At 42.4% G+C, this 24,173-nt stretch overlaps 1 protein-coding gene across 1 annotated transcript in view; it reads left to right on the top strand.

Moving 5' to 3' along the window:
- LOC308520864 (uncharacterized protein) overlaps positions 1 to 24,173 on the top strand; it is a gene marked incomplete at its 5' end in the record, with an annotated part of 41,840 nt that overhangs the window by 7,249 nt on the left and 10,418 nt on the right. Inside the window, 8 exons of the mRNA XM_081093569.1 lie at positions 1,008 to 1,200; positions 2,544 to 2,835; positions 6,044 to 6,417; positions 7,003 to 7,176; positions 7,969 to 8,086; positions 15,211 to 15,268; positions 17,717 to 17,966; positions 20,632 to 20,762. Coding sequence (XP_080949695.1) covers positions 1,008 to 1,200; positions 2,544 to 2,835; positions 6,044 to 6,417; positions 7,003 to 7,176; positions 7,969 to 8,086; positions 15,211 to 15,268; positions 17,717 to 17,966; positions 20,632 to 20,762 — 1,590 coding nt within the window. The remainder of the gene's footprint in view (positions 1 to 1,007; positions 1,201 to 2,543; positions 2,836 to 6,043; positions 6,418 to 7,002; positions 7,177 to 7,968; positions 8,087 to 15,210; positions 15,269 to 17,716; positions 17,967 to 20,631; positions 20,763 to 24,173) is intronic.

The following is a 24,173-nucleotide window of genomic DNA, read 5'->3' on the forward strand; positions in this document are numbered from 1 at the left end:
CAGGAGTGGTTTCAAGAACATGAGGGAGACTTTACCTTGCTTAGGTTGCCCCCCCAATCACCAGATCTCAATCCAATTGAGCATCTGTGGGACGAAGTTAAAAGAGCCATCAGGCAGCTGTTCCACAACCATCAAATCTCACAGAACTGGGCAGTGCCATTCATCAGGCATGGTGCCAGATTCCTCGCATCACCTTTCAACATCTCATGGAATCAATGCCAAGAAGAATCGCCGTAGTCCTAACCGGTTTGGCTCAGTGGATAGAGCATCGGCCTGCGGACTGAAGGGTCCCAGGTTCGATTCTGGTCAAGGGCATGTACCTAGGTTTCGGGCACATCCCCAATAGGGGTGTGCAGAAGGCAGCTGTTCGATGTTTCTCTCTCATCGATGTTTCTAACTCTCTATTTCTCTCCCTTCCTCTCTGTAAAAAAAAATCGATAAAATACATTTAAAAAATTGAATTTGTAACCCAGAGTTATTTACATTAAAAAAAAAAAAAATCACCGCAGTAGTGAAGGCAAAAGGTGGCCTAGCAAAGTACTGATGGGGTGGTCATAATAATCTGGCCACTCAGTGTATATTTCAGTACTAACTGCTGCATTCGTTCTCTGTAGAAGATGATTTATATAGGGCCAGCTATTTACAGTCTCCTAGTGTGACTATGGCTTAAGTGATAGAAAGGGTCCTCCCCATTAGAAGAGTCTGTTAAATTTCAAGCCCTGCGTTTGCCTTCCTGGGAGTACTTTATAAGAGAAAGTGTGCTTCTCTTTTTCCTCCACCGTCTTTTCTGTGCTTCCCTCTCTCACTGCAGTCTGGAGTTTGGCACAATGAAAAAGGTTAGCTTTGATAAAGATGACATCTATATTGCATGTGAGTTTCTTAATCTTTTCTGTTGATTCTTAACCTAGAGCTGTTGTGTTATATGTAACAGGCAAATAAAGTATCACTTTGAAAGTTCAGAAATCGCTAAAATAATGGAAAGTTTAAAGCAATATCTATTGAATTAGGTTTGGCTATGCCCCGGTGCAAGTCAGGCTCAGCTGCCTGGCCAAGGACAACTCTATCTACGTCGTGGCAAATATTGGGGACAAGAAGCCGTGCGATGCCAGTGACCCCCAGTGTCCCCCTGACGGTCGATACCAGTACAACACTGATGTGGTGTTTGACTCTCAAGGAAAACTGGTGGCGCGCTACCATAAGGTGAGATCTATTTGTGTCTCAGAGAAACTTGATTGACTTCTTCTGTTTGTTTGTGGAATGTATGTATACTTGTCTTTTCAGTGTAGGTGAGAGAGCTGCCTAGAAAACATTTCTTAGTTATTACATTTTAGTTGAAAAATATTTAATTTACTTTAGTTTTAGATATGGGTTTGGGTTTTAAGTTAGCTTCACAAAGTTTTTAATATTCTGTGAGGAAAGAAGGAGAAATGCTCTGTTTTATCCCTGATTTAATACTAGAGTTAGCTTTTGGGCCCAATTTGTTAACATTGAGTACTAAGCTTTAGTCATTCATTCCATTATAACTTTTTTTTAATTGCATTACTAGAAAATCCTCACTGAAATTGGCTGAATTCCTCCAAAAAAAAAAAAAAAAAAAGAAAGAAAGAAAGAAAGAAATTTCCTTGCTATGTACCTGAAAAAACAGAAATCATAGAAAAGGTAGCTCTAGTTTCAGATGTAGACTGTTCTGCAAAGGCACAAAAGATGTCATCCATCTCTCCAGCACTCTTGGTCCTTGGCTACAGTTTCATTTTTTCAGTCTTTTAGAAGCTTCACACCTGCTCAATGTGAGGCTCACATCCTTATAGCAACAACATCCAGAGGAGAATGTATTTCTCTAAGAAACCCTGCGAAAACTCCATCATGCCTTTGGCTCCAATTAGGCCACATGCCTTCCTGAGCTGATCCCTGCAAGACGGAGGGTGGGCTGCACATCCAGGGAGGGAGCACAGGATCCTTAATGAGAGAACACGCATGTGCACAATCAGGCCACATCAAAACCTGAGCAAAACATGTGCTGCACTCTTGAGCCCAGGTGAAGTGGCATTTTGGAGCAATAATCAGGCTGAAAAAATTATTAATGGCTTAATAACTAAGGAGGGTTAGACATTACATTGTCTAAATTAATTTTAAACCGACTTCATGTGTATAAACCTAGCAGTTTCATAGGGAGGCATACGTCAGACTTTGCATGGACAGTGCTGTTGGTATTTAGGTAAGGAGTACAGTGGAAAGCAATAGTCTGGAATTTGTCAGATTTTAAAATTCAGCCTATGATTTTAAGACAGAAACATTCACCTTTTAAATATCATTGTTACATTTTCATTGGCTGACTTGTTGGTTGCAGGAAAATGGGCTTTTTATTAATGTCACAGTGAGAAAACTCATAGACATGGTATACTTGGTATGATTTACACATGTTTATGTGTAACAGTTTTAAATATGTACATCAGCATACATGGAAGAAAGATTTTATGAATATTGATCACCTCTATTTGGCAGTTTCCTGACTAATTTTCTCCTTGTTTGTTTATTGTTAATAGTACAACCTTTTTGCACCTGAAGTTCAATTTGATTTTCCGAAGGATTCCGAAGTTGTGACTTTTGACACTCCTTTCGGGAAGTTTGGCATTTTCACTTGCTTTGACATTTTTTCCCATGATCCGGCGGTGGTGATGGTAAAAAAGTTTCAAGTTGACAGCGTCCTCTACCCCACGGCGTGGTACAACACTCTGCCCCTCCTCTCGGCTGTTCCCTTCCATTCGGCATGGGCCAGAGCCATGGGAGTCAACCTGCTTTCAGCAAACACCCACAACACCAGCATGCACATGACAGGTAACTCACACCTGTCATGCACCAAGGGGCAGTGACAGGCTTAGGAGGTCTTCATTGATTTTTGCCGGGGTTCTTGTTCCAGCATCTAGAAGGGTTCAGCAATCTGGAGAAGGGCTGTGTGTAACTTAATAAAGAGTCCAGAGACGAAGCATAATTTTTGAAAGGCATTATAGGGAGTCAGAGGAGCCTAGCTAAAGAAACTAAGATCGCCTCCTCTCAGGACCCCTTGCTTTTTATTAATACAATTTGTCTTAAGGCAAGGTAGAGATATACACATCAAAGGGTAAGGTTTCCGTATACACAAGCATTGTCAGATTGGGGAAATTTGCCTACAGCTGTTCAGGTGTCTGGCCAGTGGGAGGCAAAAACATGTAGATTAAGATGCCCTGAGCTGTCTGGCAGCAAGCAATCATTTTTGCATTCTTTTCAGGTTTGGGGAAATGCCCTTCAGCCACTCCAGATTCATCCCTGCTGTCTGGAATTGGCTTCAGGCAATTTTCAAGACACACTTTTCTTTAATGATTGTTTTATTAACTCTAATGTCATAAAATTAATAATTGCACAGGTTTTCTATACCAACATTCCTTAAATGGAAATTATGTCTGTGAGTAAAGAAGGATGCAAACATTATATCTCAATTTCACTTGAGGGGAAAGTGGAGTTGCAGAGAAGTCAAGTCACATAAAAAACCAAAGCCAGATCTAAAGAACGTTGCAGCCAGCATCCATTAGCGATATTGAAATAAATCTTGTTCAGGTGAAAAAATTCACTGTAGACTTGATCAGGCTTTTAGAGTTTATTTTTTATACAGGGCAGGGCAAAATAGGTTTATAGTTGCTCCCATGGAAAATAATACAAACCTAGATAATAAAAGGTTAATATGCAAATGGACTGAACAGTGGAACAACCAAACAACTGGTCGCTATGACGTGTGCTGACCACCAGGGGCGCACGCAGACCATGGTGGGCATTGGCCGCGGCAGGATGGTGGAGCAGGTGAGCGGGGGCGCCAGACCAAGGTGGGGTGCTGGTCGCTGTCATCGAGGTGAGCCTCTGGTGGTTACTGAAAATTCTTTGCACCCACACACCACAGTCCCACCCGGTGCTCACGCCCGCTGCCGGTGCCCAGTGCTGGCCCCAATCTCTCAGCACCGTCAGTGGGTGCGAGTGGCAGCCGCTGGCTCCGATCACCCCTTAGGGCTTCTCCACCTCCCCCTGCTCCTGAGGGGCAATCAGAGCCTGCAGCCACCGCTTGCACCCACTGCCAGTGCCAGAGCCTCTGCTTGTACCTGCTGCTGGCGCCTGGCACCGGTCCTGATTGCTTGGCGCCATCAGTGGGTGCGAGCAGCGGCTGCCGGCCCTCATTGCCCCTGAAGGCTTCTCCACATCCCCCTGCTCCTGAGGGGCGATTGGGGCAGCAGCTGCCACTTGCACCCACTGACGGCGCCAACCCCCACTAGCTCCTGCTGCTGGCACTGGCTCCAATTGCTCTGAGCTGTCAGTGGGTGCGAGCAGGGCTGGCGCCATCTGCCAGGAGCCAGTTCATCCTTGCTGTTTCAAGGGACCTGGCATATATGGCATACTGTTCTTAATATGTTTGCTCACCTTCTTGGCACTATGTGTTTTAACCAAGGTCTCTGAGAAAGGTTGTTTCCCCAGGTAGGGATTTTCCCCTGAAGTTAGGGAGGGAATAAAACCTCTTAACTAAGTGCCAGGCGGGTAATTAATCACTTTAACTACGAACAATCATGCTTAAGCTACATAATCTTTACTCCCTGGAATGGAGATAAGAAACGTCCTAACCTTTGGAATAGAGATTGATAGGATTGGAATCAACTGGTATAAATACAGATGTAACAACACAGAACTTAGAAGACAGAACCAAGAAGACAGAACCTACTCAGAACCTAGAGACAGAAGAACTTTGCTGGAGAGAACATGGCAAAAGATCCTGGACAGAAACTGGCCACAGAACCTAGAGACAGAACCTAGCAAGAGAACCTGGCTGAAGAACCTAGAGACAGAACCTGGCTACAGAACCTGGATAGAACATGGCAAGAGAACCTGACTAGAACCTGGTGACTGAACCTGGCAAAAGATCCTGGACAGGACCTGGCTACTGAACCTGGCTGGAGAACCTGGACAGAACCTGGCTGGAGAACCTAGCGAGGGAACATGGCTACAGAACCTGGCTGGAGAACCTGGAGAGCCTAGCAAGAGAACATGGACACAGAACCTGGCTGGAGATCTGAACCAGAACTTCGCTGGAGATCCAGACCAGAACTTGGCTGGAGATCCTGGCTAGAGATCCTGGCTAGGCTGCTGATCAACTGAACGCTGTCTCCGTGTCATTCCTTCTTCGCCAACTCCGTCCACACCTTTGGGGACCCCTGGACCTGCTGGGGTTGGACCCCGGCAGCCATCAGCATGTGGGAGCAGCAGCGACGGGAGCGGGACTGCCGGTAGACAGGGGACCTGGGGCTGGGAGGGGGCATGGAGGATGGGCCGAGACCCGCCCCTGTGCCCACTGCAGCCTCATGGCCCACAGTTCCTTTCAAGGTGCATGAATTCGTGCACTGAGCCCCTAGTAATTAATACATAATAATCTATAATAATCAAAGCATAATATGCTAATTAGACCAGATGTCCTTCTGATGAAGCCGGGGCTGCAAGGGAAGCCCAGGTCCCAGGTGCCAGAGGAAAGCCGGTGCTGGCAGCCAGGGGAAGGAAGGCTTACTCTTGCACGAATTTCATGCATCGGGTCTCTAGTACAAGAATAAACTGTTTCACATACTCGCAATTGTAAACTTACTTTTGCCCCACGCTGTAGTTCTGTGTTCAAGGTAAGGTAGGTTTGTTACTCATTGATCCAACTAAAGAATTTCAAACAAATAAATTAGATAGGCCAGTGGAAAGCTGAACTAATTCTTCGTGTTTGGGGATTTTTCTAGTTTATTTTTAAATTGGCTAAAAAGAAAAGTAGCTTAAGTTAAAAAAAAAAAAAAAGAAGCCATCTAAGTCAAATGACAATTTCTGTGTAAGCAGTCACAGAGTCAAATTATGCCAATGTAATCGCTATCTCCTTGCCTATCTTGAAAATCCTTTGCTTTCGTAAGTTTGTATTTAATTTCTTATGGGAATGATTCTATTAGTTTGTCACAATGCACAATTTGAACACAATATTTGTGTTTCTTTATGTCACCAATAGGGAGTGGAATCTATGCACCGGAAGCAGTCAAGGTGTATCACTATGACATGGAAACAGAGAGTGGCCAGCTGATGCTCTCAGAATTGAAGTCCAGGCCTCGAAGTGATCCCACCTTCCCTGCACCTGTTGACTGGAGTGCTTATGCCAAAGGCATCAAGCCATTCTTGTCTGAGCAGTTGGATTTTCCAGGGATGATTTATTTTGATGAGTTCACCTTCACTGAACTTAACAGAAATGCAGGAAGTTACACAGTGTGCCAGAAAGACCTGTGTTGTCACTTAACTTACAAGATGTCTGAGAAGCGAACAGATGAGGTGTATGCACTAGGAGCCTTTGATGGACTGCATACAGTAGAAGGCCAATATTACTTACAGGTAGAGATGCTTAAATATGTTAGAATGGCTTCTTTATACATTTTTCTTCTAGGCCATCATTGCATTCAAGAACAGAGGAATTAGTTTTCAGCAGGCCAGGTTCAAGTTTTAAAAGTGCAAATTTCATGCATTCTCTTTTTTGGTCAGGTTACTTTAGGGAAGTATTTTTAAAACTGTCTTTTACTAGAGCCCAGAGTAAGATGTTCATTTCACATCCTGACCCAGTGCAATCAAGATGTGTGACTACATGGAAATTGTTGCTAAATATGAAATATTTAATTGAAACAAACATTTATGAAATAATTCAAATTAGAAAAGCTATACTTATGTGCAATTTTAAATACTCTGATTTTTAAAATTCTATTCTATTCCATTCAGCTTCACTGATTAAAAAAAAAAAAAGAGCTAATTCTGACCCACAAAGTTGATTTTAGGATTCACTAGTAGATTATGACCTATAATTTGAAAAACTGCATAAGAGGCAGCCAAACCTAACATATATTCCTCTATCCCTTGAAATTGTGCTTTTTGCTGAGAAAATACTTCCAAGATTTCTAACCACTTCTTTATTCTTTGCCTACATAGATATGCACGTTACTGAAGTGTCAAACCACTGACCTGAGAACTTGCGGGGAGCCCGTGGGGTCAGCTTTTACCAAGTTTGAGGAATTCGCTCTCAGTGGCACATTTGGAACGAGTTATGTTTTCCCACAACTCATTCTCAGTGGGAGTCAGCTTGCCCCTGAAAGACATTATGAGGTAGGAGGCTTTCAGGATGATAAATTTCTTTAAACAGATGGGGTAGACTGGCATAATGAAAATCTTTAAAATAATGGGTCAGTATTGCAATATTGCGGTTCCCATTATACAAGCAATGCTTTAAAAACATGTGGAAGCTATGATATGGAAAACAAGTGTGGTTCTAGATTGTCTGTAAGCTATGATGGAGAATTTGGCGTTCCTTTTTCCGCATAAATATGATTTTGAGATCCAAGGCAACCATAAGGTTAAGGAGAAATAAAAATATTGATTGTGGATGGTGGCTGGCAACTAATGTCCTCCTTATTTTCATGGCGTAGAAGGTCCATTAAATAAGGCGCCCACAACTTCTTTCTTTCTTTCTTTTTCTTTTTTTTTTTTTTTCTCCTATGTGGGATGGTTGATATTGAGCCTGCAGGGAGGGAGTTAGCTCCAGACTTCTCCAAGTCTACATTTCTTTGCCTCCAATTTCACAACTTACTTCATGGGCGTGTTCTTTTGAGAAGTTGTAATAATGATAGTAATAATTAATACTTTCTATAGTGTTTCATGAGTTAAAAGAACTCTTTTTTATACATTATCTTATTTAACTCCTGTACAATTGACTTATTTGCTACATTTTCACCCAAGGTTCCTTTGCTATTAGACCTCTGGATCTGAAACGTGTGTCTTCTGACACCGAATCCTGCATGACTTTGCTATTTTATGCTGCTTTTAGAGTGTTGTCAGAAAGGCACGTGGGCTGTAATCCAAGCTCTGCCTGGGGATTAATCCTTTGCTTTCTTTGATCAGGTTTCAAGAGATGGACGTCTGCAGAGCAGAAGTGGAGCCCCTTTGCCTATCTTAGTCATGGCCCTGTATGGAAGAGTGTTCGAGAAGGACCCTCCACGCTTAGGGCAGGGACCAGGGAAATTACAATGATCTCCTTTTACCTGCTCCCTTTCAGTATTAGCCTGGCAAAGAAAGGGAAAAGAAAAAAAAAGAGAGACCCCTTAGTGTCCGTTTATGAGATGTCATAAATTTACTGAAACAACAAAGGAATTTTTAAAAAACAATAGATGTGTGAACAAAGCTCTTTCTTTGAAAAGTGAAGCCATTCATTTTTATAGCTTCAACTAGTATTTCTGAGGCAATAGAGTATATTTTATTGGTGTGCAAAATAAATTTTTTCTCATGAGAACCAGTTCAGTCTGCAATATAATAATTAGAGGCTTTATTTTAAAAACCAAAAGAACAAAATAAAAATAGTTGTATTGAGTCCTATGGCAAACATATGTATTGTTTATGTTGGGGATGGGGAAACTTTTCTCTTTCTCTCTTAGTTTTTCTGGCTGGTGTTACCAGACCAAAGGAGTCTGTTTGCCTACATGCATCAAAGACCAATCAAAGAGGAACAGGAGTTTGCAGCCAAGAAAGTAAGGGCTTATTAGTCGGGGAAATGGCACCAAGCCATTTCCTCAACTAATAAGTAAAATAGTGCTCAAAAACCTGGCTTCCTGATGGCTTCCTGAGGATGGGTTATATAGGGGGAAATCATTCATCATGGTGACTAAAGGAGTTGTAGTGTAGTCTCAACTGATTGGTTGGGGCCAGGGTAGGGAGTAGTTGATCATTGTACATGTCAAACAGGGCACGGTTCTGTCTGGTTTGGGAATATGTGATCAGCAGGGTTGGTTAGCTTTCATAGGCCTGTGGTTGAAACACAATTGAAGTTAAGATGTTATCTTTAGCGTGACAACACTGTTTCTGTAGCCAACATATCTACAGATTTGTTCCTAAGATAGTTTGATGCTGACCAGAATCTGATGTCCTAAGGCAAAGGTTGCCAACCTGTGGGTCGCGACCCCTTTGGGGGTCGAATGACCCTTTCACAGGGCTCGCCTAAGACCATCGGAACACACATATATAATTACATATTGTTTTTGTGATTAATCACTATGCTTTAATTATGTTCAATTTGTAACAATGAAACTGGGGGTCACCACATGAGGAACTGTATTAAAGGGTCACGGCAATAAGAAGGTTGAGAACCACTGTAAGGGCTTAATGATTAAAGAAAGGAATGAATGTGAACAGAAAGGAAAAAGGATCATGTTAAAGAAATGAAATTTCTGAGCCCTTATACTGGTCAAATAATTTAAGACACACAGTAGATTAACAGGAGAGAATCAAGTTATTTATTTATTTATTTATGTATTTATTTATTTATTTATTTATTTTGATTGACTTTAGAGAGGAAGAGAGAGGGAGAGATAGAAACATCAATGATGAGAGCGATTCATTTATCAACTGACTTCTGCATGCCCTACACTGGGGATCATGCCTGCAACCCAGGCATTTGCTCTGACCAGGAACCGAACCATGACCTCCTGGTTCATAGGTCAGCGTTCAACCACTGAGCCATGCTGGCTGGGCAAGAATCAAGCTTTAATAAATGCACATGGGAAATTTACATAAGTATGAAAATTTCAAAGACATAAAGCAAAATGAGATATATATGCCACTCAGAGCTAAGGAGGGAGAAGTAAGGCAATTCACGGGGAGATGAAAAGAGTTATTGTTTATGATATTGAGCCATCTTGAAACAGTGGGTCACAAAGAAGACACTTTGCTAGATTCCTCCTGTCAATTACATCTAGTTTATATTAAAACTAGAGGCCTGGTGCATGAATTCGTGCACCAGTGGGGTCCCTTGGCCTGGCCTGTGGGATTGGGCCAAAACTGGCTCTCTGACATCCTGTGAGGGGTCCCAGATTGCGAGAGGGCACAGGCCAGGCTGAAGGACCCCACCGGTGCACAATCAGGCCAGAGAGGGATGCGGGAGGTTGGCGGGACCGTGGGAGGGCTCCAGGGCATGTCCAGCCCATCTTGCTCAGTTCCGATCGGCCGCACCCCAGCAGCAAGCTAACCTACTGGTCAGAGCTTCTGCCCCCTGGTGGTCAGTGCACATCATAGGGAGCAGTTGAGTGGCCTTAGCATATCATTAGCATATTACACTTTGATTGGTTGAACAGTCTACTGGATGACCAGACACTTAGCATATTAGGCTTTTATTATATAGGATATAGTCATCTGTGATGATAGCTCTCTTCCTGGAGCAAGTCCTTGGACTAAATTATTTTAGGAAATAAGGGGGAATGTTGTAGGCGGTGGGAAAGGCACCAAGTGTCTGACCAGCGAGGTCAAATCAAATTGGGTTCAGCAACCTTAGTACTTGGGTTTGTCAAGGAAGATTTCAAAGTCCAGCCCAAACTGTAAGGTTTTAAGGCAGAGATTTTTGGGGAGGTCCTAGGGAAAGATCCTAATGGACTATTCAGCAGTTTCCCAGGTGTGTCCTTTCAGGATTGTGGTTTCCAATTGAGAGGAGTTAGTTTGAAACGCAGGCAGATAGGGCGGGGTCCAGTGGAAAACAAAGGCAGGTGGAACATAGGCAGGGGCCGACACGGCAGTTTGGGCCAGCCTAACCACAGGAACCAACCAAGCAGAAACAATAAAATGTTTCTGGACTCAAAGTGAGAGGCATGTGAAACTAGGGAGGGCCTGCAGCAACAAGGTGTATGAAAGCATAGAAACAGAGAAAGTTCAGCATAGGAACAGAGGAAGAACACATAGAAACAGGGGAAGTTCAGGTTCATTGCTGGGCAAAAACAATTGAGGGACTCAATCAGGTGACGACACGGATGGCTATAAAAGCAGGCTTGTAGCAAATATATACCCCTGGGCTACAAGGGTTTAATGGGAAGCCATAATTGGGTCCCCCTTCCCTTGTGGGGAGTTTGAATCTGCTTATAATAAGTTTTCCACGCTTAAATCTTCTGGTCCTGTTGTGGACGAACATTCGCGAGAATAAGACCACAGACTCCAATTAGGTCTTAAACAGCAAGCGAGGATTTATTGAGCTGGCCAGTGACTACAGTTACAGCACCCTGCTAAAGCAGAGGCTGAACTGCAGCCCAGACTACAAGAGTTACATTTTATTATTAAATTCTGTGGAGGCCCAGAGAAAAATGTGTCTTTCAAATTCTGGTTCCCCAATATGGAGGAAACTCTCTTTATTTATACTTTTCCCAGTCCTTTGTTTCCAGTCCTTTGGAATGAGACTTCCGGGCCTTCTGAGAAAGAAGGCCTGTGTGCTGGGAAGGGGCCATGAGACCATATCTCAAGGCCTGGCCTGATGTCAGTACCTTCCTATCTATGTGTTCTAGGACAGAGAGTACAGCATGACCCGTCTGGCCAGAGCGCCAGATATGCAGCCCAGCACAGCCCTCGTAGGTCATTCTTCAGCGTCACAAGACACAACCCCGGGAAAACACCTTGGTTCACCATTCTGCTTATCACACTGACTGATTGGCCTTCACCAGGGCAGTGGGTCATTATTCAATGCAGCTGGTCCTAATGTCAGCCATGGCTGATTTTGTTGCTTATCTTGGCCTGGAGCAGAAATACAGAGGCATAGTGAGGAAAGGTCAGGGGGTCCAAACCACGTGACCAGTGATAGGGGAGGAAAAGTCACCCTGGAGGCAAGGTCCCACCCTACAATTGATTGTCCGTTGCTAGTCGCATGGTGCTTTCCACCCCGTGACCTTCTGTACCTGGCCCAGCATCCTTGCTCTGCTCCTAGCTGTCTAACTGCCTACAGCAGGAAGATCAAAAGTTTTTCCTGAGCTGTCCGAGTTTTAATAGTTTTCAGCTTGAAATAATCTGTGTGCCAGAGTGACACATCTTGGGGTGACTCATTCTGAACCCCTACAGTTAGAATGTAAACAGCTTTATCAAGTAGATGAATGTCAATAAAAAATTGATGCTGTTCTAGCCATTAAATATTAACACTGTGGACCCAGAGAATTAACGTTCGTTTGATGTGAACCCTGGAAAGGAATTTATTTGCTGAGATTGGACTTCCTTTGGTCAAGTGAGGGCCCCAATTTTTTTTACAAAAAATATGTCTTTATTGATTTTTAGACAGAGAGGAAGGGAGAGGGACAGAGTGAAAGAGACATCAATGATGAGAGAGAATAATTGATTGGCTGCCTCCTGCATGCCCCCTATTAGGAATTGAGCCAGAAACCCAGGCATGTGCCCTGACAAGGAATCCAACCATGACCTCCTGGTTCCTGGGTCGAGGCTCAATCACTGAGCAACACCGACCAGGCCGAGGGTCCAAATTTTATAAATAGTAAGAGCCAGAGGGAAGACAGGGGAGGGTGGGTGGAAAGTGATCAACCAAAGAATTTGTATGCATATATGATAACCTATGGACACAGGCAATAAGGTGGTGAAGACCTGGGGTGGAGTGGGCTAGAAGAGGTCAGTGGGGGGAGGGACATATGCAATACTTTCAACAATAAAGATTTAATTAAAAAAAAAAAAGAGCCAGTGATTTGCTGACAGGAGCACCTCACATACTCTGTATACCCAGAAGAACCTCAGACTGAACTATCAGCTTCCCATATTATGCCCACTGTTTACAGGTCTGAGTCAACCACAGCAGGGAAACCCTGGTTTTATCTTTTTATCAACAGATTGAGACCTGCCCTGTTCAATAAAAGCTGCACGATTTGAATATCTCATTTACATAAAACAGATGTAATTGGCAACATGGGCTGGAATGTAGAAAAGGAGTCCTCCCCTACATCCTGGGGAATGCAATTTAGGTTGCTACCTGAGTCCGTGTCTCCCAGTGGCAGCTGCTTTCGAGATAGGCTAGTAAACCAGGGCAAATGGAATAGGGAAACTGAGACAGTTAAACAGCAGTTTGCAGCCATGTAGAAAATCTAGGTGCCAAGCAGTTTGCACCCATCCAGGAAATCCTATCTCCCCTAAACCAAGGACACTGAAGAGTAAATGGTTTGCACTCCCCCCACTTCCCAACCAGAAGGTAAGTAACTTAAATCACCCTACTCAAGGGAGAAAGCAGAAATCCAGTTAGTGCCATTTACCAACCACACCCAAGGACAGATGAAGTTAAGAGAATAAATCTAACTTTGGCACATCGGCACAAAGCTGATGAATATTCTATTGAGATCCTCCCCTAAACATCTAGCCTTTTTATTATTTTTTAAAATATATTTTTATTGATTTCAGAGAGGAAGAGATATAGAAATGTCAATGATGAGAGCAAGTCATTGATCGGTTGCCTCCTGCACACCCCACACTGGGGATTGAACCTGCAACTGGGCCATGTGCCCTGACTGGGAATTGAACCATGACCTCCTGGTTCAGTTCATAGGTCGACGCTCCACCACTCAGCCAGGCCAGCTGGGTTAAACGTCCAGGCTTTAACCCCCCCCCCGCCCCCACAATGAAGGTCCCAACGTTTGCTATCCCTCCCATGAGTACACCTGCATCTTACCCCTCCCCCTCACCTTCATGCATCTCCTAAGGGACCCCACGAGGCTTGCAACCAGGGCAGCAACCAACAGTGGCATTTCATCCCAAGCAAACTCCCTGATTCTGTCCCCAAGGCCCCCCTTTCTCTGACTCAGTGAGTCAAAGCATCTCAGCTTAGAGCCATTTTCTCACAGAATCCCCCTCCTGATGAGGGGAAGCGGGAGGAGGGACATAGACCAATGATTAACACCAAAAGTGCCGGGAGCGCTATCAAAGCTTCGAAATGGCGTCCAGTTCTAAGTCTGCTTTTATTAGTGATGATGATATTGCTAAATATGTCAATGCAGTAAAGGTTTCCTTAAGTTTTTGAAAATGTAACTTCATTTATTTGTGATTCATAATTTGTTTCCTAAACTGCTGTAAAATCAGCAAAAATGCCTTAGCAATTTTAGCAATTTTAGCATAGTTCCTAGGATATTGGTTGGCACTCAAAGGGTTAAGGCTGTTCTGTAGTGAGCCAGTGCCCCTGGGCTGTGACCTTCACAAGTCCTACTTTCCCCTTGAGAGAGGAAGGCCAGGAGGTTTCAAATTTTAAGCTATTTCTTCCCCCCCCCCCCCCCCCCCATTGCTTAGACTCCGGTAAATAGTTTCCCTTGAGGGCAGGCTTTTGATAAGGAGAACAAATGCTCAGGGTGTTGCAGAAGACCAAAGAATTACCAAGCATGCGTCCTAGAGAAAGGGAGGGACCCTATTTATTAACACTAGTGGACTCCGGGAATAATTTCCAAATCAGAGTGAAGTAACAAGCAGAGGCTTCGCTTTTTATAACCTTCGGGGGTCTTTGTCCTGCAGATATGGTTCTGCCCCCTTTCATATGGTTCCTCCCCCTTTCGTGGGCTTACAGGAAGGCCCCCCCCCCCCCATGATGATCTGTCCTGGGGCCAGCGATAATGACCTCCACCCCGGCCCCCGCCCCCCCCCCCCCCCCCCCCCCCCGGGCAGTGCATTGTTCACAGTTTTTATGGCCTGACAGGCCTTGCAAAGACCAGTTTCCTCCTCATGGTCTTATTTCAAAGTGGGTTTATTTCTCTTCCTTTAGGAGGTATGAGGCCAGAGGTGTCTTGTTTTGTTTTCCTCAATTGTTTCCTCAATTGTTGGGGTTCTGGAGGTAAAACTCACAAAAGTGTGAGCGTTTTCCTAACACTAAATTCCCCTCGTTTTTTAATTCTGAAGTTTATCCACACTGAGCCTCTAGCAATTCATCAAGGACAGTTGAAGTGGTCATACCACTGTGGATGAAAGGGGTTCTATGGAAAGTAACCTCCCAGGATGATCTTAAATTCCTAACTGGGCAGGTCACGGTGAGTAGTCACGCCCTACCTTAAGCAAGACCTGCCCACTGTTTCTGTGAATCTAGGTTAGCATACCTTTGAAATGCCTCCTTTCAGACTCAGCTAGTACATGCCCAGAAGGCCATAAGTAAAACCGCCCTCCAGAGAGCACATGATCTCATGAACTATCCTGTAATCCAATCCCTGCCTTGCTTTCTCCTGCCTTCATGTAATCTTCCTTTTAGTTCCTCCTAATTCCAAATGCGTGAAAGGAAAACCACAGAGCTGTCATTCATCGAAGCATTTGAGATCTTGCTTCCTGGCAATTGTCCTCAGTTTTGGCTCAAATAAACGCAGAAAAAATTCCCTACAGGTTTGGACATTTTTATGTCAACATCAGTCCTGGCTCCAAAAGTGGACTTTTGCTCCAGGTAAGCCTGTCTCTCTAATTTTGGGGCCGTGGTTTGTCTTGTGACCTCAGTTCTCTGCTGGATCTAAGAAAAATGATTGATTTTTCAGTCCTGCTTTTTTCTTGTTGTGAAGATGGGAGAGGCAACTTTGTATGTCAGACTGGATACCAATGGGAGCTTCTTACTATAATTTTTAACTTACTAACATTAAACAAATAATTTTTAAAACTTTTTGTAGCTCATGGCAGTTTTAACTTTCATTTCAGAACTTCCTTCTATAAATTCTTATGTACACACTCCATCTCACTGTGAAGTATGTGGATCCCCCACCACCTGGGAATGGAAAACCAAAAGGAGGTCTGCAAGTAGAGTCAGCTAGGGTTTGCCATAGACTGAGGAGGGCGGAGCAGTCACAGCCTCTTGGTTACCTTGGTAGCCACAGAATAAATTTATTATAGCACTGAAGCAAAAAACTCAGACATATCCATTTGCAAATTGAACTATAATAACACCATCCAAAATAAAATATAAAAATAAAATGGGTAAGCATACATAGTTCTGTAAATATAAAAATATTATACTTAATTTGCACTGAAACAAAATTTGCCTACTTATTCTATATCAAAATCTTTAAGCTCCCCCCCCCCATTTTCTATTATGCTCTCTTCCAACTACTTCTATTTCTCTCTTTAGTTCTTAACTCTTATTCTCCCTGTCATTGTTTCTCCTTCCCTATTAACCCTATGGTCAGCCGCCTCTAAGATGGTCCCCAATGATCTCTGCCTCATTCATGCATGACCTTGTGTCAAGTGCGGGCTGGACCACCTACTGACTTGCTTTTAATGAATAGAATACAACTGAAGTGATGAGGTGACAGTCCGCGTTAGATTAACTAAGAGACTGCGGCTTCTATCCTGGGAGGGTTCTCTTGCTCTCTGGCTCTTAGGGCAGCCAGAAACAAGAGTGTGAGCAAGACCTGAAGCAAGGAACTCATATCTCTGGGCAACAGTCAGTGGGGACCTGAGGCTTGCCATCAGCCACGTATATGAGCCTGGAGCTAGGAAATGAATCCTTCCCAGCTGAGCTTTGAGATAACTGCAGCCCAGGCCACCAGCCTGACTGCAGTCTCGCGAAAGAGGCACCCAGCTACATCACCCCAGATTCTGGACCCACAGGAAATAGGAGATCAGACATGTTTGCTGTCCAAAGCCACTTTTATATAGCAATGACCCCTTTGTATCTCTCTTTGTCCTGGCTTCCCCATTTTGAGGAAACTAAAGTGAACAAAGTGTAGCATTTAGGCATTCATATTCTGCTAGTGAGACTGCTATCAAAATTGCAAAGTAATTTAGTCTTCAAATTATTTACACCTATAAAGTTCTAAAACATGAATTCTAAGAATTCCATGCCGAAACCGGTTTGGCTCAGTGGATGGAGCGTCGGCCTGCGGATTGAGGGTTCCCGGGTTCGAGGGCATGTGCCTGGGTTGTGGGCACATCCCCAGTGGGGAGTGTGCAGGAGGCAGCTGATCGATGTTTCTCTCTCATCGATGTTTCTGGCTCTCTGTCCCTCTCCCTTCCTCTCTGTAAAAAATCAATAAAATATATTAAAAAAAAAAAAAAGAATTCCTATGTGGAAGTCCTAACCACCTGTACTTTAGAATGTGACCTTATTTGGACATAGGATAGTTTTAGATGAAATTAGTTAAGATGAAGTCATTCTATAGTGGGCTGGGCACTAAAACCGGTGACCACAGTTTTTACAAACAGAAAATTTGGACTCTGGTGCACACACACGGGGAGAAGCCAGCTGTCTACACAGCGAGAAGCCCAAGTAATCCTGTCCTCACAGCCCTCAGGAGTGCGATAAGGAGTGTTTTATAGAGTGTGTTTACATTATGTCTATGATGTGAAGCCATCATGTTTTTTTAATGCTAGACATGGGGCACGGCTACAGTGTTTTGGCCAGGTTCAAGTCTCAGACTAATGAAAGGACAGGGTCCTCTCATTGCCACGTGCAAGTCCCAGCTGGAGGGCAGGGTCCTCCCAGCACAATTATAGCTAACAGCTACAGCTGTGAGCTTGAACCTATGGTCTGAACACGTGGCCCCATGTGCCTTGTGATAGAGTTCAGGTGCATGTAGTTGAGTAGGGTTGAAATTTACGAGAATGCTGTAAACAACTTGATCACGCCCCTACTCTGCCTCCTGGCATCTGCTATAAAATAAAGACACAGCTTGTGGGAGCTGGCGCTGTCTCCTCATTAGGGAGCAGCGTCCCACCCGAGACCCAGCTTTCATTCTCTTGTCTGTCTTTTCTCAATCCTTTCATAACCCCGCCCCCCCCCCCCCCCCCCCCCCCGCCGCCCCAGGATCACCTTTGGCCCAAACAGCTAGATGTTGTGATTTGTCTTTAAAGCACTACTTTCTGAGAACCACGTGCTTCCTTGTAATTTCTCTCTATAAACAAGGGCTTGCTCTGTTTTTCAACAGTCCTTGGACTTCAGCATGATTACTTCTCAGCTGCTGACTTGTGTGGCAATTTCAATTTTCTGTGCCTTAAAAGCCAGCTCCCTGGACACCTTTATTGCAGCTGTTTATGAGCATGCAGTGATTTTGCCGAATGCCACCCTCGCACCAGTGTCCCATGAATTGGCATTGGGGTTAATGAACAGAAATCTGGACCTTTTGGAGGGAGCGATCACATCAGCAGCAAAACAGGTACCTCCTCTTGAGTGTGCTGGCTTCTATGTAGAGAGTGGGGTCCCAAGAGACAGAGTCAATTACCAGGGTCAATTAAATATGTGTCCGAGTATGTATTTGCATATGTGTTAATGAAACCAGACAACTAATGGGTCCCGGTTGCCTGTCACTACTTGAGCCAATTAAGCAGACACAGGTTTTGTTATGGCAGAAATCAGGTGAGCGGGAAGCGACAAACCATACGCACTCGGAGATTCAAAAAAGGACTGTTCATTCCAATACTGCCAGCAGATGGGGGAGGAGCCGGTCATTCCCCAAAATCTGCTCTGCTGCCCCCCATAGGCCAGCTGCTTATATAGGGTAGGACAAAGATTACACAGGGAAATTGGACTATAGGCATGGGGATGTAGGAAGCTGGGGGGTTGTGGGGTGGGGGTGGGGAGGACTCCATTGTTTGGGTAACAAGGTTGTTAATCTTTCCCTGAGAATAGACGGCATTCCAAGGTTGACTCCCTGATCCCAAGGGCCTACAACTCCCAGCCAGGTCAGAATGTCCTTTCTTTAACCAACACAAGGCAATCATGGCTAACAGAGCATGATCACTATGTCCCACAACCATAGCCAGTCCCCAATATTCCTTTCTTGCCCCTAACAGGTTGAGTCATATGAGCATTTATTCCACAACAAGCTGGCAGTATGGGAGAACAGCAGGTCACCCACAAAAGTCTGCTTTGCACCCTTCCATAAACCAGCTGCTTCTATGGGGTAGAAGGACAAAGATTACATGGGGAAGTGGGCAAAAGGAATAAGAATGAGTATGCAAAAGGAACAAAATTGGGTATTACAGGCGTGGGGAAGTAGGCAAATAGAATAAAAATGGGTAAAATGATTACAGATTACTGGCAATGTGGACTAGGGGGTGGGGTGCTTCCAGGATCCCATTGTTTCACAATAAGGCTGTTAATCTTTCCATGATGATAGGCAGTTCTCAGTAAAAGGAGAATGGGCTCCCTTTCTAAATTAACTCCCATGTCCCAGGGTTTACTACTCTCAGCCTGGTTAGAATGTGCTTTCTCTGTCCGAACAGACCAATCACAGATAACAGAGCATGGTTAATAGTACTGCCCCTAACATTAAAGTAGGTGAAGACATATATGTCAGGGTAGCCAAAAACTTTTGTTTTCCCCAAATTATTAGAAAAAAGACATTATTAGTTCCCTAATAGTAAGACAAACTTAAGAAAAGAACAGCTTGGTTATCATTCAGGGGCAGCACTCCTTTGAGAAACTTGCTCTAAGTTCAACAACTTTGTTGCTCTTTTCTGCTACAGATGGAGGGTGGGGGATATTGGTCAGGGGTCACGTGCTAGTTTTAGAGTATTAGTGGCCTTGGTGCACTTTGTTCTCTTAAGAGTGTGCAGGGTTTTAGGTGAGTTTATAACACCAAAACAAGCTTAAGTTGCAAACTACTTAACTGTATGTATTATATACTTCAAACTTCATTCTAATTACAAGATACTTCATACTTCATAATACTAACACATGCTAATGTATGTTTTACATATGTATACAATCCATATAAAGCTATCTATTATATACTTCATATTTCATTTTAATTAGATAAAAGTATATGTGTTCTATTATTGTATTTTTTATTCTGTATTAGTTTCAGGTGTACAGCATAGTTGTTAGGAAATCATGTTCTTTACAGAGCGGTCCCCACAATATTTCAAGTTCCCATACGTAGTTATTACGATATCATTGACTATATTCTCTATGCTATAATTTGCATCTTTGAGACTATTCTGTAACTACCAATTTGTAAAAAGTATACTAGTATATGCTAATGCATAGTAAGTCCTTGAGTTAAATGAAAGGTTTAAGGTTAAGTATGTGGTTTAAATAAGATATTCATAACTCAGGTATAGACAGATATGTGAAATGTCATGAAAATCAAGGATATATACATATAACATATCTATCAATACACATTCTTATACATACAAAAATCAGCTTCCAGGATGACTCTCCCACCCGAAGGTGCCCAGGTTGTACCTCTAGGCCCCCTCCTGAGAAGCAGGAATCATGTTTGCAGGGTATACAGCAGGGAAGGCTGGAGCAGAGGAAAAGAATTTGAATTATAAATCAATTCCATACACTCAGGTACAAGAGTTGGTCTAAGTTCAGGGAGGGAATGATTTGGGGAAGAGCTAGGTTTATAGTTAACAACTGCAATGGGTGTCAACTTGTGAGTAACCTGGAAAGCTATTCATGCTTAGAAAAAAGAAAAGAAAACATCTATAATAATAAAAGCGTAATATGCTAATTAGACCAGATGTCCTTCCAGAAGAAGTTGGGGCTGTGAGGGAGGCCCAGGTACCAGGTGCCAGAGGAAAGCCGGTGCCAGCAGCTGGGGGAAGGAAGGCCTACTCTTGCACAAATTTCGTGCACCGGACCTCTAGTTATAAATAAAGAATGATGTCAGAATTGGAAAATGCAAGTAGTTGGGCAAAGAAAATAAATTATAAGAGTATAGAAAACAAAGGAATAAGATTGAAAGGGAAAAACATACACCTGAAGGTGGTTCGTCAGCCACTCACTTCCTCAGGTCCTCTTGCAGGCAGGCCCCTTTTTGGTTGTTTGCTTATTTGAGAAATATTTTAATTAAGCTGCATGTTTAACAGGGTGCACATATTATTGTGACTCCAGAAGATGGTCTTTATGGCTGGAACTTCAATAGAGAATCTATCTACCCATATCTGGAAGATATTCCAGACCCTCAAGTGAACTGGATCCCTTGTAATCATCCCAACAGGTAAACAGACAGACTTAATAAATTCAATCATGAACATGAGGTTACTTCACTTGGGAAAATTTTGCAGAAGATCATTGCATAAGATCCACTATCAATTCTAAGTTTCAAGACAGTTTTATTATTTTTCATCTCATTTGGAAATATTTAATAGAAAAGTAACTATGTATTATAAAATCACAGAAATCAGTGCTGAAAGGTAACATAGAAACCATCAAATCCACTGAGGGGCTGGATCTGGTCATGGGGTAGGTAGCTGGTTAGTGGGAGAATCAGATCCAAACTCTAGTCTTCTGACTTCTTACTAGTGAACAGAAAAATTGTTTCCCTGTTGTGTCTATAATTTGAAAAATGTGTGAATAAATAGCAAAATAGTCATGTGTCAGTTTAGAATTTCAAAATTTTCTTTCTCATCCATCAGATAGTTAGTTGATGTGGTTAATGTATACAGAATCCTTAAAGCCTAAGCTAATTGTCAATCTAGTAGGTGATATAGCAGAACTGTGTAAGTGGTTTAAATCAAGTCTAGTCCAAAGAAATATGAAGTGTGATGAAAGTAGCACTGTTACTTTTAATATAAGCAAAACAATATCTGATGTACCTAAGAGATTCATGTCAGTCAACTCACTTATTTCCAAATGCTAAAATTCTAGGAATTTCTCTTTTGGAATTGCTCTCAAAACTACACAAACTACTGTAACTGCTTATAGAGCCACCTTGATTTTGACCAAGTTTAATATTATTTATCATAATTATCTACTCACATTTCATTGTATCATAACTATTTCATATTTTTCCATTTCTCATGCTAGAAATTCAGTTTCTAAAAGCCCCTCTGTTATCACTTCCATTATAAAGTAACTTTATTTGGTTCTTTTTCTTAATCCTCACCCCAGGATATTTTTTCCATTGATTTTTAGAGAGAGTGGAAGAGAGAGGGAAAGACAGAAACATTGATGTGAGAGAAACATATTGATTGGTTGTCTTCTGCACAAGCCCCGACCAGGACTCAGGCTGGGGAGGAGCCTGCAACTGAGATATGTGCCCTTGACCAGAATCGAACCCGGGACCCTTCGGTCCGCAGGCTGATGCGAGGCTAAGCCAAACCAGCAAGGGCTTCACTTGGTTTTTAATGGCTCTTCCCTAGAACCAAATTTCCAAGAGCCTCCAGAAAATCCCCATTTCAAAAAGTCTTGTTTTCTATTTATATTTTTCACCAATTACATCTCCGTTCCTTGCCTTCATTCAGTTATTGAACAAATTTTTTGAGAACCTATTATTTACAGCAAGCATGTCAAACTCACGGCCCACGGGCTGCATGCGGCCCACAGTGAATATTTTTGTAGCCCAGCCAGTATAACGGTATGTAAGAAACGTTTTAGTAAAAATTTCATAACTTAATTTTTTACAATATCCTGTTACACATAATTATTAATAATGAACTACACATTCACTAATGACTGATTACTATAATCGTGTTGCATCCGTTTCCCTTACATGCCTTATGCGCAGGCACACCATTTCTCTCCACTAATACTAGCAGCGAATATTTCAGCAGCCGGTGGCCATGTCATTAGTCTTGGACTAACTTGTTTGGTGCCCGCAAAAGGAAATATTTCACTTGTGGAGAACAAGAAAAATAGATTAATTTGCATTATGCTTATTAATTTGTGCAGTTATTCAGTGTTTGGTAAGTTAATGTTCAAGAAAAAATAATAATTTTTATTAAAATGTTCTATTTTATGTAAACGATTACTCATTTATTTCAGCCCTTTGTTTTCAGCATGTCTCTATCGAAATACAGCTATGTTCCTATGAAAATTGAAGCTTTTGTTTTTTTGCGACCCACATAAACTTAAACCTTGTTTATTTGGCCCATGTTAGCTCTTGAGTTTGACATGCTTCATGTACAGGTACTATTCTGAAAAATGGGGTGACCAAAACAGATTAAAAATATATTGACCTGGAAAGATTTGATAAATATGTTTCAAGTGGTTCAATGTGTTATATTTATTTCTGTGCATTTCCTATAGAATTGAAGCAAATGATGGGAAAAATTATCAAATGGTCACTTATATAAATGCATTAAAGTAAGTTTTTAAATGTGTTCTTGTATCCGTGATCTTTTACAAGGATATATTTTCAGGTGATTGCTATGGTTTTGTACTAATTTATAAATTTAATGGTCTAGATTTGATACTCAAAGAAAGTTTTCATTACTATTGCCAGCAGATGGCACCACATTTTCATTCATTCAACAGCTCTCCTAGTCTTAGCTACTCTTCAATAACCTAGTAGTAACCATTTTTAAGCTATTTTTGTGTGGTGCCAATACAAAATAAATATGGATAGATATTACATATTCTGAGATCTCACTTTTCAAAATTGCATTTTAATTCCTTTTCTGGGACAACTGGTAATATGATAAAAGTAAAGAAATTAAGCATTAACAAATGTTCTTGTATTCCCATCTTTCCATACTGGCTGGCACCATTCTAGCCCAACTCGTGTTGTCTCTAATCTCAACCATTGAAATAACTTCCTAATGGTTTCCCTACACTTAGTCTCTAACCATTCTAGTACATTTGATACTGTGATGTCCTATTAAAGAAAATTCAGATCCTGTTACTTTTGTCCTCAAAGCATTGAATGGTACCTCCTTCTCTATTAAATTTGGAACAAGTTTCTTAGCCTCTTGTGCAGAGTTCTATCCCTTATGATTCCAAATAGGCAAAGGGTCTAAACAGACAGTTTAAAAAAAAAAAAGAAATTATCTTTATTGTTGAAAGTTATACAGATGTACCCTTTTTGCCCCCATTCACCCTTCTAGCCCACTCCTTCCCCCGATGCCAGGCCTTTACCAGACTATTGTCTGTGTCAATGGGTTATGCATATATGCATATAAGTTCTTTGGTTGATCTCTTGCCACCCACCCACCCTGCCTTCCCTCTGGTTATTTGTATGCCTTATTATTTTTTTTGATAAGTGGACATTTGAATCTTACAATGTGATAACTGGAAGTCAAAGCTTCTTCCTTCCCCGGGGTTTTGTATCTCTTGTTTGTTTGTTTTGATTGTTACAAGCTGTTTCTGTGCCGGGCATAGCTTGAGGTGTAACTTAAGGTCTTCTGAGGTCTTTTGTTAGCCTGTGCCTTTCCCTGGGCATGTACGGTGACTTTTTAAATTCTCCTATACATGCGATTGCTTTTTTATGTTCTAGTCCTTAAATGTCTGGCGCCCAAAAGGGGGAAAAAAATAAAGACTGTATAAATTCCCTAGAAGTCACTAGCAACAGTGCATGAGGGGTGCAGCAAAGGCTGCCTGCCCCCGAGTCTGCATCTCTGAGATCAGAAGCAGTTATCAATGCTCAGAACACAGATTCCCAATATTTGGAGGAAAGGGGCCTTATTGCTCA

The sequence above is a fragment of the Myotis nattereri genome (genome assembly GCF_964212035.1).
Source record: "Myotis nattereri genome assembly, chromosome: 6".
NCBI classification, from domain to species: domain Eukaryota; kingdom Metazoa; phylum Chordata; class Mammalia; order Chiroptera; family Vespertilionidae; genus Myotis; species Myotis nattereri.